The following is a 15,602-nucleotide window of genomic DNA, read 5'->3' as shown; positions in this document are numbered from 1 at the left end:
AATGGATATTAGAAAAATATAAAGCAATGTAGGAGGGAGATGTGAGATTGATCATAGAGTAGATTAAAAGGTCACACAACATTGTGGGCCAAAGGACCTGCACTGTACTGTGCAGTAACCTCATTTGTTAAGTAAATCAAGTTTGGAGAAGTAATATCTAATGATGATTTTACAACCACTGAGAAAGACAGAAAGCTTTATCTTATTTGGAGATGAATAAATGCAGCTGTTTTTGATTTAATCATATACAGTGTATATATATCTATATATATCCAGTACTTAGCTAGGTTCTATATAATATATTTACCATGTACTGTAGATATTATTTACCTCAAATAACACCAAAAATGCCAAACGAGCGGCATGTATATGCCAATACTGGACAGTGGGCTCTTGGGTATATTCATTTCTGTAGTCACGGTACCTGGACCAGAGACAGATGGTATGCATAAAATCGAATTTTGTGAATCTGATTCAGTCAGAGGTTTCAAATAAGCATATATGTTAAAGAACATCTGTAATTCAGTAATTCAAGTTACCACTACAAATGAATAACAAAGGTAATGTTCATACTTTAACCATGCTATAAAATAGTTAGCTTCTGATAAGCAGTAAATTATAGAAGTTAAAAATTCATTTTCTATGTCTGAATCTCTTAGATTTTATACTTACAATTGCCTTATTACAAGATAAATATCTCGAATAGGCTGGGGTTAGAGAAGAGCAATATGCATCCTTTGTTCATCAAGCAGTTAGATAATTGATCTCGTCAACATATATCTTTCCATTTAAAATAATATGAATGGGGAAATTTTTTAAAAATTTGAGTAGACAAATCATTAAATATAACAATAAATATAGACATCTCCAAATTTACTTTGGCCCAAAATTGAATCAGTATTCTATTAATACTACCAGATTTTTTTTTTTAAAAACTTCTTTTAGCTGAATTGCACCATTTTAAAACAGGTGCTTAGAACTGTTAGATTGTGATGTTTTAATCCAAGGTTCTTTTGGAAGTCAGCAAAGAGGCACAACATGTCTTGCTTCACAATTATTTTATTAAGTGCTGATAGAACAAAGAGAAAGTGAAATATACACTAACAGAAGCAGAAGGCTAAAGATAGTGTTGACCTTGTGGTCAGCCCTTTTATACCCATAAGAAAGGATAATTTCATTGAAATTTGTAGATCAGAGTTAACCAATGAAAAAACACTTATTCAAATAATGCAGACCAAGAGAAGCTTCCAGAATCATACCAATATTATCACCACAGGAACACACTGAATAAATAGATTAATAAATAAATAGATAGATAGGGGTATTATATATTTTTAAATTATTTTATTTATTTATTAGTGACCACTAGGAAGCATACTGGATGGTTACTTGTATGTAAGTAATTATATAAAATACATGCAGATAATTAATTGTTAAACTGCAAAGAAAATAACAATTAAACTGTCTAATCCAAGAATTAAACAGTCAGATCCAATAAAATTTTCAATACACACTCTGCATACTTAAATGGTGCCCCTGCTGTGTTAAATTATCTCTATTGGCTATGAGTAGATTTTGTCAGGAAGGCAGGAAAATCTTTGGAGCAAACTTTGAGTGACTAACTATAATGTACCAGGATTTGAGGCTGAACCTAACAGAAAGGCTAATGGAAGTTGCCATAATTTCCCTACCAGTACTAATATAACATCAATCGAGGGGAGATTTATACAGTAGTTAAATACATTATCTTAAAATGACAGAACCAGATGAAGTGTTTCACCCTGGATTCATTGAAAATGGTAATTCAGTGTTTCTTAAACATGATTTGAGTGGTGGATACAAATTAAACTTTAGACAGATAGTTGCATCTTGCTTATTTCCCTTCCAAATACCCAGTATTAGGAAGTGTTCTGGAGTTATGTGAATTTAACAGAGATTAATTTAAGCAAGAACCTGTCTCCAGTTGTTATTGTAAATTGCAAGCAATAATTTGAAGATCAATTGTGATCCTATTACAGCAATGTAAATGCTTTTTTTCTCAAATGTGTCCCTTTTCTGACAAATGGTGCAGCCCAATAAAACATTAACTGAATTTCACAGTTATCAGCAAGCCGCTGTATAGTCTCAGCCTCTAAACTATTCTTTAAAGGACTCGGCTTGCACGCACACATACATGCACAGTACTGCAATTGGTGTTGTGCAATCACAATCACTGGTCACTGGTCTGAAGTTTAACTCACAAATTGTTTCATAGGTTGGGCTCAGCAAACCTCTGGCATACCAACCTGCTCTTGCCTTGGTTTATAAGGTAAAGAATCTCATGTTCTTTTTCAATCACCTAAAAGCCCTGTCTTGTAACCTCCATGGAGACCTATTTCAAATTATCTTTGTTCCTTTATAACATTCAATATCTTCCTCTTGCCATGTTTTGTCTGCTCAGTTTTTAAATACCTCTGCATTTTGTAAGTGAAACACAGATTTGAAAGGTCAATCCATACCTGTTTGAATTCATCAAATTATAATAAGAAATCTTAATTGACATCAATGTTTTTGACTAAGTGATGTAAAGTATTTTAAAACAGCAAATTATAATTATTATCCAAGGCTTCTGTAAGAAAGGGTCTAATATCTTACCTACAGTATGTTACTGGATGTCCTAACAATTTTGTTGCATCACCAGAAGGTTGAATTGTTCTCTTAAAATCCATCATGTGGACAACAGAGAGACTGTTATTAACATAACCAGTCATACAACTGTGAAAGAAATACAGATGGGTCAAAGGAGAATCTGCACTTTGACAGTGCCATTAATGTGGCAAAATATGATCATTTATTTTACAGAGATGATCAGTAACCAACAGAGAATAGACAATAGACAATAGGTGCAGAAGTAGACCATTCAGCCCTTCGAGCCTGCACCGCCATTTTGAGATCATGGCTGATCAACTACTATCAATACCCGGTTCCTGCCTTGTCCCCATATCCCTTGATTCCCCTATCCATAAGATACCTATCTAGCTCCTTCTTGAAAGCATCCAGAGAATTGGCCTCCACTACCTTCCAAGGCAGTGCATTCCAGACCCCACAACTCTCTGGGAAAAGAAGTTTTTCCTTAACTCTGTCCTAAATGACCTACCCCTTATTCTCAAACCATGCCCTCTGGTACTGGACTCTCCCAGTATCTGGAACATATTTCCTGCCTCTATTTTGTCCAATCCCTTAATAATCTTATATGTTTCAATCAGATCCCCTCTCAATCTCCTTAATTCCAGCGTGTACAAGCCCAGTCTCTCTAACCTCTCTGCGTAAGACAGTCCAGACATCCCAGGAATTAACCTCATGAATCTATACTGCACTTCCTCTACAGCCAGGATGTCCTTCCTTAACCCTGGAGACCAAAACTGTACACAATACTCCAGGTGTGGTCTCACCAGGGCTCTGTACAAATGCAAGAGGATTTCCTTGCTCTTGTACTCAACTCCCTTTGTAATAAAGGCCAACATTCCATTAGCCTTCTTCACTGCCTGCTGCACTTGCTCATTCACCTTCAGTGACTGATGAACAAGGACTCCTAGATCTCTTTGTATTTCTCCCTTACCCAACTCTACACCGTTTAGATAATAATCTGCCTTCCTGTTCTTACTCCCAAAGTGGATAACCTCACACCTATTCACATTAAACACCATCTGCCAAGTATCTGCCCACTCACCCAGCCTATCCAAGTCACCCTGAATTCTCCTAACATCCTCATCATATGTCACACTGCCACCCAGCTTAGTATCATCAGCAAATTTGCTGATGTTATTTTCAATGCCTTCATCCAAATCGTTGACGTAAATTGTAAACAGCTGTGGTCCCAATACTGAGCCCTATGGCACCCAACTAGTCACCACCTGCCATTCCGAGAAACACCCATTCACCGCTACCCTTTGCTTTCTATCTGCCAACCAGTTTTCTATCCATGTCAATGTCTTCCCCCCGATGCCCTGAGCTTTGATTTTACCCTCCAATCTCCTATGTGGGACCTTATCAAATGCCTTCTGAAAATCGAGGTACACTACATCCACTGGATCTCCCCCGTCTAACTTCCTGGTTACATCCTCGAAAAACTCCAACAGATTAGTCAAGCATGATTTACCCTTGGTAAATCCATGCTGGCTCGGCCCAATCCTATCACTGCTATCTAGCTATGCCACTATTTCATCCTTAATAATGGTCTCTAGCATCTTCCCCACCACCGATGTCAGGCTGACAGGTCGATAGTTCTCTGTTTTCTCCCTCCCTCCTTTCTTAAAAAGTGGGATAACATTAGCCATTCTCCAATCCTCAGGAACTGATCCTGAATCTAAGGAACATTGGAAAATGATTACCAATGCATCCGCAATTTCCAGGGCCACCTCCTTTAGTACCCTAGGATGCAGACCATCTGGACCTGGGGATTTGTCAGCCTTCAGTCCCATCAGTCTTCTCATCACCGTTTCCTTCCTAATGTCAATCTGTTTCATTTCCTCTGTTACCCTATGTCCTTGGCCCATCCATACATCTGGGAGATTGCTTGTGTCTTCTTTAGTGAAAACAGATCTAAAGTACTCATTAAATTCTTCTGCCATTTCTCTGTTTCCCATAACAATTTCACCCAATTCATTCTTCAAGGGCCCAACATTGTTCTTAACTATCTTCTTTCTCTTCACATACCTAAAAAAGCTTTTGCTATCTTCCTTTATATTCCTGGCTAGCTTGCGTTCGTACCTCATTTTTTCTCCCCATATTGTCTTTTTAGTTAAGTTCTGTTGTTCCTTAAAAACTTCCCAATCATCTGTCCTCCCACTCACCTTAGCTCTGTCATACTTCCTTTTTTTTAATGCTATGCAATCTCTGACTTTCTTTGTCAACCACTGTGGCCCCTTTCCCCCCTTTGAATTCTTCCTTCTCTGGGTGATGAACTGATTTTGCACCTTGTGCATTAACCCAAGAATACCTGCCATTGCTGTTCCACTGTCTTTTCTGCTAGGCTATCCGTCCAGTCAACTTTGGCCAGCTCCTCCCTCATGGCTCCATAGTTTCCCCTGTTCAACTGCAACACTGACACCTCCGAGCTGCCCTTATCCTTCTCAAATTGCAGATAACAACTTATCATATTATGATCACTACCTCCTAATGGCTCCTTTACTGCAAGATCGCTTATCAAATCCTGTTCATTACATAACACTAAATCCAGAATAGTCTTGTCCCTGGTCGGCTCACGTACAAGCTGTTCCAAGAATGCATCCCGTAGGCACTCTACAAACTCCCTATCCTGTGGTCCAGCACCAACCTGATTCTCCCAGTTCACCTGCATGTTGAAATCCCCCATAACTACTGCAACATTACTTTTGCCACATGCTAATGTTAACTCCCTATTCAACTTGCACCCAATATCCATGCTACTGTTTGGTGGCCTGTAGACAACATCCATTTGGGTCCTTTTGCCCTTACTGTTCCTCAATTCTATCCACACAGACTCTACTTCTCCTGACCCTATGTCCCCCCTTGCAAAGGACTGAATCTCATTCCTCATCAACAGGGCCACCCCACCCCCTCTGCCCACATTTCTGTCCCTACGATAGCACGTATACCCTTGTACATTCATTTCCCAGGTCTGATCTCCCTGCAGCCATGTCTCCGTTATCCCAACAACATCATAGTTACCCATTCGCACCTGGACTTCAAGCTCATCCGCCTTATTTCTGACACCTCGTGCATTCAGATATAGAATTTTTAGCCCATTTCTCCTCTCTCTGTTTGAATTTCTGCCTATTGTGCTTAACCCAGCTCCCCGAGCTCCATCGGGCTATACGCCCCTAGAATTTTATTGTCCTTCCTAAATTTACTTATTCTTTCAACACATTTAACTCCATGTTCCGTCAGACCATCCCTCTGTACATGTGTCCTCCTTATCACTTGTTCCGCCTCACCTTTCTCTACTACACACTTAATATTCCGGAACCGTGTAGTCCCCACCTGTCCTTTATTCTTCCTCTCGCTATCCTCTCTCACATTCTGGATCCCCGCCCCTGCAAATTTAGTTTAAACCCCCCCCCCCCCAAGAAGCACTAGCAAACTTCCCTGCAAGAATGTTAGTACCGCTCCAGTTCAGGTGTAAACCGTCCCTTCGGAACAGATCCCACCTTCCCTGGAACAAAGCCCAATTATCTACAAACCTGAAGCCCTCCCTGCTGCACCATCCTCTCAGCCACGTATTAATCTTTATAATCTTTCTGTTCCTTGCCTCACTCGCACGTGGCACAGGTAGCAATCTTGAGATTGTTACCCTGGGGGTCCTGCTCTTCAGCTTCGCACCTAACTCCCACAGCACCTAACTAGCACAGAAAAAATCCTAAATCACGACTGGAAAGATGAACTTATAAAAATTTCTGAAGAGAATTGTGATGAGACATAGAAATCTTCACAAAGTGCAAAGTAGAGACTTCTATGGGAGGCAGCAATCCCTGAGGTTGTCCATTTAAGAGAGCGGTAAGATAAAACTCTTCCTCTGAGGATTATGAGTTATCAGAACACTCTTCCTCAAATGACTGTGGAAGCAGAACTTTTGAAATATTTTAAAGGCAGGGGTGTACAGATATTTGATAAGCAATAGGGTGAAAAATTAGTGGGGTTAGAGGGGAACACAGGATTGAAGTTTCAGTTACATCAGCCATGATTCTATAAATGGCAAGGCAGACTTGTATCAACTGGCATACTCTGACTTCCAATTCAGATGATTTGTTTTCTTTATGGGCAATTCAATTTTTACTTTCATCATATGTGATTATGAAGGTTTGAGAGATTGAATTATGGTTTCAAAAAATTCAGTTGCTGCACAAACTTACTTTAAATGTGATCAGCATTTGCTTTCTGTGTGAGATGTGCACACAATTTGAAATATTCCCCATTCAATAATCATTTAGAGCTTTCCCTCAGCTAATGAATCAATGTTGATGAACTCCATGTTGATCAATACTTGGATGAAGAGCTGAGAGGACCAAGAGCTAAGAAAGCAATCCAAGAGAGAAACTTCAGTGAACAACACCATAAGTGATTTTCTCATGACGTCCAGGGCCTGAAGAACACAGCTATCTGACAGGTTTTAAGAGAACCAACCAATAAACCAATTTGACCTCACTCACCCCATTAACCACCTTATTGCTGATGCATTTGCCCAAGACCAGATTAATAGAAGTGGCCACTGATTAGTCCAATGAAGACAGATTGTTTCTCCATCCTGTGATGTTGCAATAAAATGGTGAAAAATTGCATAAACACCAAATCAGGCAACCCAAAATTGGGCATTAGCCATGGTAGAACAATGAAAACACCAGAAACCTGTGTTATCACAGTTTGTAACTTAACAAGATGGCGGTGCGACACAGCTTGCAGCGTCCACTCCGGAACTGATTATCTGTTATTTGTGAAGTGGGGTGCCGTGCACAATCATAATCGATTGAAAACGGACGTGGAAGCACGGAGAAACATCGGGAAATTCCAGGAAGACCTTCTTCGTTGCTGCTGCTGCTGTGAGGTCCAGGACTCTGCTGGGAAGAACAGGCCCCCAGTCCTTGGGGTCGCATTGCCGATGACCGTTGGCGGGACGTCTTAATAAGCTCGGCAGAGGATGCTGCTCAGAGAAGCTGTGCCGGAGAGGATGGTCGTTGGCTCGGAGGTTCGACGGACTCGGAGTCCTTTCGACGGACTCAGGTCGCTTTCGACGTGTGCTGCGTCTGCGAGGCTGGTTTTGTCAGAGCTTCCATTGTGTGCTGCGTCTGCAAGGCTGAGTCCAGCGGCGCCTTGGAAGGCCATAGCGGGGGTACTCCCTTCTGCCGCTGGCGTGGGATGGCGAGTCTGTCGGGACCCTGGGGACTTGTGGAAACTGTGGTGATTTCTTTTGAACTTACAGTCCTTTAACATCTTGGACTATTTTTACTGTGCCCATAGTCTTTTTTATCAATTATGATATTGTTTGCACTGTTGTAACTATATGTTGTAATTATGTGGTTTTGTGCAGGTCTGTAGCTTTAGTTTTTGGTCTTGTTTTTGTCTGGTGGATTGGAGCTCCTTTCTGGGGAACGCGCTAAGATGGTACCGCGATATTAATACGCAGCAGCCTCTCCGGACTCTGGATTGCGGATTGCCAAACGTTACGTAGATTTTCTGGTGTAGTCTGTTTTGTCATATGCTTTTGTGATATCATTCTGGGGGAATGTTGTCTCATTTTTTAACTGCATTGCATTTGTGGTTTTTAAATGACAATAAACTGAATCTGAATTACCAGGCAAATCCTTTACTCTAACATTACAAGAGATTAACTGGCTTCAATTTGTTGTTCCTCTCTACACCTTGTGGTGCATTGGGTGGCGACCTTACTGTTTCTTTAGCATTTTGTCTGTTTTGTTTAATAAAGCTGAGTTGTTAGCTCGATGCTTAACCCAGCCTGGATAGAAAACGTGCAAGGGAGCGCCGGATTCAAACCCGGGACCAGTCGTCTTGAAGTCCAGTGCAGGTGCCACTACACCACTGGCCAGCTAATGAAAAGCACTGAAAGGACACCCCAACAGCAGCAAACAGTGAATTGCCCATCTGATGAAGCAGCAATACTATTTAACATTGGTTTAACATTGGTAGCTGAGCGAAGGGCGCTGAGTAGGCTACGGTCAATTATGGATAACTCTGAACATCCTCTACATAGCACCATCCAGAGACAGAGAAGCAGTTTCAGCGACAGGTTACTATCGATACAATGCTCCTCAGACAGGATGAAGAGGTCAATACTCCCCAATGCCATTAGGCTTTACAATTCTACCGCCAGGACTTAAGAACTTTTTAAAAGCTATTATTAATGCTTTTTGAGATAGTGATTTAGATGCAGATCATATTTTTTACTGAGTTAAGTATTGTATGTAATTAGTTTTGCTACAACAAGTGTATGGGACATTGGAAAAAAAGTTGAATTTCCCCATGGGGATGAATAAAGTATCTATCTATCTATCTATCTATCTATCTATCTATCTTTACGTATTAAACATGCATGTAACAGACAAAACTAAGTGATGCCACGATCAACAAATCGGATTGAAATTCTGTTGTCCTGCTATCACATCTATCCTGAAATGGGTATGAACATTTAAACTCCAGTTTGAGAAGATTTCAAACACATACTCAAGCTCAGCAATAGCAGGGCCCAACTTGAGAACACTAAAGGTAAGACAAATCAGAAGATTGGAGGTGGAGTTAAAATGGCACTAAATGGCGATTCCTTTGCTTGCATCTTCAGAAACAGCTTTATTTCCATCTTTAATGTCTTTATGTCCCTTTCAGGGTTCTTTTGAAGACCCTGAGCTGGAGTTATATGCAGGCTTCGGTTCTTTGTGGGAATGGGACCCATTCTCGGGGTTTCAGGACCAGCCAATGTTCGGCACGTCAAGGGGTCGGCCTGAGAGGCGGCCTAGTGTTCGGAAGCCTAAGATCTCGTGGCTCTGGAGACGGGTGGATCGAGGGTCGATGTCAGGGCAGGAGACTCGTGTGTCATTGGGGAGACCGGAAAATCTTTCACTGTCAGCCAGAAGACCCAAGGTCTTTGCAACCTTCAGGCACAGAGCTCGTAAAAAGCAGCGAAACAGACTTTTTACCATTGTAAACCAACGGGTTGTTGTTATGTCTCGCTGTGAAAATGGGGGATATCTCCCTCTCCTTTGCCAGGGAGGGAGAGAACCTGTGGGTTGCCAAATGCTAGATGAAATGCGTTAGTCTTTGGGGTAACTGCAAGGTCTGTGTCTTTGCTATTGCTTAGCTCATGCTTGTGCTCGGTAACGGGTGTGCTTTTATTTGCTGGGGGGGAGGGAGGTAACATTGCCTTGCTGCCGCTTAAGTGCGGGAGGAGAGGGAGCTGGGGGGGAGCTTTGATTCGTTCTTTGGGGCACTTCTCTGTTTTCGTGAATGTTTTGCGAAGAAGAAACATTTCAGGATGTAGACTGTATACTTTCTCTGACATTAAATTGAACCTTTGAATCAGAATTATAACAAATTGACGTAAAATTTGTTAACTTAGCTGCAGTTCAATGCAATACATTGAAATAAGTTAAATGCAAATAAGCATTTATGACCAAGTTTAATCAGAGGTGCTGAGTGGACAAAGATCTTGTCTTCCTTTTTCCATAAGAGAAGCCTGTCTTCACTCAATTTAGTTTAATCCACATAGTATCAAGAAAGAGCTGAAAGCCCTGTAAAATGCATAGGCAACGGGATCATAAAGCAACCTGCCAGAATTAGTTGCACCTCTTACCAAATTGTGCCTATACAATAACAAAATTGGTAACTCCCAGTAATGCAGAAAATTATACATATATGGCCTTTCCACAAAAAGCTAATTATGACCCACTTCAGTTAATGATCATCTAGTTTACTCTCAATCATAAGAAAAGTGATAAAAACATTGTTAACAGTCATTTCAAGTGGCATCAAGTCTCCAGTGCTTATTCACCAAATGCCCACTTTAAGATTCAGCTGGAAACAATGAGAAAAGAGGAAATAAATGATTATCCTTGATTTCAAATTTGTCCATGTTATCACTCCACTTTGTATCTGCAATCTCCTCAAGCTCTAGAACATTTTGATATATTTGTACTACTACATTTTACGCTCTTGATAATTGCCAAATTTAAAACACCACCATTGGTAGTAGAGCCTTCAACTTCTAAGTGTCTAAGCTTGGTACATCAGCGATACAGTAGTGAATTTGTGATATGGTGCAACTCAAACTACCTGCGTCTCAATATCACCAAGACCAAGGAGATGGTGGTGGACTTTAGGAGATCTAGGCCTCATATGGAGCCAGTGATCATTAATGGAGAATGTGTGGAGCAGGTTAAGACCTACAAGTATCTGGGAGTACAGTTAGACGAGAAGCTAGACTGGACTGCCAACACAGATGCCTTGTGCAGGAAGGCACAGAGTCGACTGTACTTCCTTAGAAGGTTGGCGTCATTCAATGTCTGTAGTGAGATGCTGAAGATGTCCTATAGGTCAGTTGTGGAGAGCGCCCTCTTCTTTGTGGTGGCGTGTTGGGGAGGAAGCATTAAGAAGAGGGACGCCTCACGTCTTAATAAGCTGGTAAGGAAGGCGGGCTCTGTCGTGGGCAAAGTACTGGAGAGTTTAACATCGGTAGCTGAGCGAAGGGCGCTGAGTAGGCTACGGTCAATTATGGAAAACTCTGAACATCCTCTACATAGCACCATCCAGAGACAGAGAAGCAGTTTCAGCGACAGGTTACTATCGATGCAATGCTCCTCAGACAGGATGAAGAGGTCAATACTCCCCAATGCCATTAGGCTTTACAATTCAACCGCCAGGACTTAAGAACTTTTTAAAAGCTATTATTAATGCTTTTTGAGATAGTGATTTAGATGCATATCATATTTTTTTTACTGAGTTAAGTATTGTATGTAATTAGTTTTGCTACAACAAGTGTATGGGACATTGGAAAAAAAGTTGAATTTCCCCATGGGGATGAATAAAGTATCTATCTATCTATCTATCTATCTATCTATCTATCTATCTATCTATCTATCTATCTATCTATCTATCTATCTATCTATCTATCTATCTATCTATCTATCTATCTATCTATCTATCTATCTATCTATCTATCTATCTATCTATCTATCTATCTATCTAATTTATCTTGTATTCAGTCCAGATATACTACTTCAAATTCCACCATGGCATTTATAGAATTTAAATGTAGTTTATGCTCTGAAATTTAAAAATGTAATTAGTATGGATTACACAAATATTAAGTATTTCTGCAAAAAGAAAACATCTCATTTACTAGTGCTTTTCAGGGAAGAAAATTTACCAACTTTACTCATTCTGACCTATAATGACTTCAGGCACATCAATGAAATTGATGTGCTGAAGAATTTGATGCTTAAACACCCTCTGAAATTGCCTTGCGAGACACTCAGTTCAAGGGCAATTATGGATGATCAATAAACAATGGTCTTGCCAGCAATACAATAATCACCCCAACAAATTAAGAAATAAATAAAACCTCTGGAATTCCCTCCCTAAATACCTCTATTTTCATTTTACTCTTTTAAAATGCTGCTTAAATTTTGGTTATTTGTCCTAATCATTATCAATTTAATTTTCCTTTGATGCAGGGGTTCAATTTAGAAAGCTGATAATTTCTTTCCTCCTACAGATGCTGCTCAACATGTTGAGTTACTTCAGCAGTGTATTGGTCCAGATTTCAGCATCTGCAATCTTTAGTATCTTAATTTCTTTCTCTTTGATAATGCTTCTTTGAATGGTCTTGATATATTTTTGTTCAGCAAGGATATTGTTGCAAAGTGTCGCAAATAGGTAACAGAGACCTGATATATTACAAGTTAATAAAGGACTTCAGATTCCAGTAGAATAAATCCCTTGATATCAGCTGGTAAATAGAAAACTGTATCAATGCATAGAGCAAAGGCAGAACAGTTTTAGTGAGGGATTTCAATTTTCACACTGATTGGGGTTAACAGATTAGATCATTTAAAAATCTTGAGTGTTCATGTAAGATTTCTAAAGCAGCCATATTGGTTTTGAAATGAAACAGATTTAGATATTAAAAGTGCATAAATATTTATATGATAGTGATAGTAATATCAAGTTTGATTAAGTATTTTAAAGGAGAAAGTGTGAAAGAGCTATTAAGATTTTGGATTAAGATAAAACTGACTTTCACCATATTAAACAACATACTGAACCATTGCTTATCTGTTTATAATAAGGTAGCAGCACATTCAGTGGAAAGTTTTTTTTAAACTTGATGTTTACTGAAGGGGGCCATGATTAATTTGTCAAACAAAGGCATTTATGAATATCATAAGCAATAAGGAACAAGATAAAAGAGAAACAAAATGCTGATAAAAAAACCAGAAAGCTGATAAAAGTGGGAGGGTGACCAGCTAAAGATTGTAGTCCATGTAGGACCAAATGACATAGGTAGGACAAATGACGAGGTTCTGCAAAGGAAGTCCAGGGAGTTAGGTACCAAGTTAAAGGACAGGACCTCTGGGGTTGTGATCTCAGGATTGCTACTTGTGCCATGTGCTAGTGAGGCCAGAAATATGAAAATGATATAGTTTAGCACGTGGCTAACAAGTTGGTGTAGAAGGGAGGGCATAAGACTTTTGGATAATTGAGCTTCCTTCCAGGTAAGAGTACAGAAGAAACGGTTTGCACCTGAACTGGAAGGGGACTAATATCCTACTAGGAAGGTTTGCTAGTGCTTCACAGTGGGCCTTAAACTAAAGATCCAGAAGAATAGGAATCAGAGTGCCATAACAGTTAATGGAGTGGTTGTGGAGACAGATGTTGTTAAGACCTCAGACAAAGTCAGGAATCAAAAGATCAAGCATGGTGTGACTAGTGTCCTGAGCTGCATATATTTCAATATAAGACGTATCGTAAGGAAGGAAGATGAGTTGAGGGCTTGGAACAACATCTGGAATTATGATATTATAGCCATTAGTGAGACTTGGTTGCAGGAGCAGCAGGACTGGCAGCTCAATAATTGTGTAGGGGAACACTTTAGCATCTACTGATCACGATACCACTAGTTTCAAAGTAAATATGGAAAAGGATAGGTCTGGTCTGCAGGTTGAGATTCTGAATTGGAGAAAGGGCAATTTTGATGGTATCAAAAGGATCTGGCAAGAGTAGATTGGGACAGGTTGTTGGCTGGCAGAGGTGTACTTGGTAAGCAGGAGCCTTCAAAAGCAACATTTTGAGTGTAGAAAGCTTGTATGTATCTGTCAGAATAAAACACAGAGATAACAGGTGTAGGGAACCTTTGTTTTCAAGAGATATTGAGGCCCTGGTTAAGAGAAAAAAGGAGATGCGCAGCAGGTAATGTCAGGTAGAAACAAATGAGGTGCTTATTGAGTACAATAAATGCAAAAGAACACTTAAGAAAGCAATCACAGGGGCTAAAAGAAAGCATGAGGCTGCCCTAGCAGATGAGGGATTCTACAGATACTTTAAGAGCAAAAGAGCAAGGAACAAAATTGGTCCCCTGGAAGATCAGAATGGTAAACCATGTGTGAAGCCAAAAGAGATGGGGAAGATCTTAAATAATTTTTTTGCATCTGTATTTACTTGGGAGATGGACACAGAGTTTATAGAAACAAAAAAGAAGCCACATCAACTTCCTGGACCCTATACAGATTATAGAGGAAGTGGTGTTTGCTGTCCTGAGGCAAATTAGGGTGGATAAATCCCCAGGGTCTGACAAGGTGTTCCCTTGGACCCTACAGGAAGCAAGTGCAGAAATTGCCAGGACTCTAGCAGAGATATTTAAATCATCCTTAGTGACGGGTGAAGTAACAGAGGATTGGAGGATTGCCAATGCTTTTCCAGTGTTTAAGAAAGGCTCTAAAAATAAACCAGGATTTATAGGCCGGTGAGTCTGACATCAGTAGTGGGAAAGTTAGAGGAAAGTATTCTACGGGACCAGATATACAAGTATTTGGTTAGACATGGACTGATTAAGGATAGTCAGTATGGATTGTGGGTAGTAGGTCATGTCTAACCAATCTTATAAAGTTTTCTGAGCAAGTTTCCAGTAAAATAGATGAAGACAAGACAGTGGATGTTGTCTACGTGGACTTTAGAAAGGCATTTGACAAGGTTCCACATGGGAAGTTGGTCAAGAAGGTTCAGTCACTTGGCATTCAAAGTGAGGTAGTAAATTGGATTCGACATTGGCTTTGTGGGAGTAGCTCAAGAGTGATATTGAAGTTTTATAAGATATTGGTGAGGCCTAATTTGGAGTATTTTGTGCAGTTCTTGTGACCTATCGACACAAAAGATGTAAATAAGGTTGAAAGAGAGCAAAGAAAATTTTCAAGGATGTTGCCGGGTCTGGAGGACCTGAGTTATAAGAAGTGATGAGGTTAGGACTTTATTCCTTGGAACTCAGAAGATTGAGAGGAGATTTGATAGAGGTATACAAAATTATGAGAAATAGATAGGATAAGGGCAAACTGGCATTTTCCACTGAGGTAGGGTGGGACTTCAACCAAAGTTTAAGGGGAACATGAGGGGAAACTCCTTCACTCAGAGAGGCATGAGAATGTGTAACAAGCTGCCAGCGCAAATGGTCCACACAAGCTCGATTTCAACGTTTAAGAGATACATGGATGGTAGGAGTATGGAGGACTATAGTCCTGGTGTAGGTTAATGAGAGTAGGTAGTTCAAATGGTTCAGCATGGACTAGATGGGCCAAAGGGCCTGTTTCTGTGCTGTACTTTTCTATGACTCTATGAAACAAAAAGCTGATAAAAGTCCATAATCAAAAGTAGGTCCTCGTAATAGAGCGATGGAGAAGCTGAGAAAACTAATGAGGAACTATAAAGAGAAAGTTGTAAGCTAATTCAAAATCATCACAAAAATTTTAGAAAAATATGAAAGTGAATGATCAGCAAAATGCACCCTTTGTAAAATAATAGTGGTGACATTTTATTTAAATAAATATAAATTAAAACTAATGATAAAATGTTTTGTCTCATAGGCAAAAAGA

The 15,602-nt window shown here is 39.9% G+C and overlaps 1 protein-coding gene across 1 annotated transcript in view; it reads right to left on the bottom strand.

The window, feature by feature from the left end:
• LOC140729846 (anoctamin-9-like) overlaps positions 1–15,602 on the bottom strand; it is a 146,814-nt gene that overhangs the window by 4,143 nt on the left and 127,069 nt on the right. Inside the window, exons 18-19 of the mRNA XM_073050056.1 lie at positions 2,635–2,754; positions 331–424 (exon numbers count right to left, since the gene is read on the bottom strand). Of these exons, the coding sequence (XP_072906157.1) occupies positions 331–424; positions 2,635–2,754 (214 nt within the window). The remainder of the gene's footprint in view (positions 1–330; positions 425–2,634; positions 2,755–15,602) is intronic.

The sequence above is a fragment of the Hemitrygon akajei genome, chromosome 6, assembly GCF_048418815.1.
Source record: "Hemitrygon akajei chromosome 6, sHemAka1.3, whole genome shotgun sequence".
NCBI lineage: Eukaryota > Metazoa > Chordata > Chondrichthyes > Myliobatiformes > Dasyatidae > Hemitrygon > Hemitrygon akajei.
The sequence above is the reverse complement of the archived record's forward strand: the minus strand, read 5'-3'. Positions and strand labels throughout refer to the sequence as shown.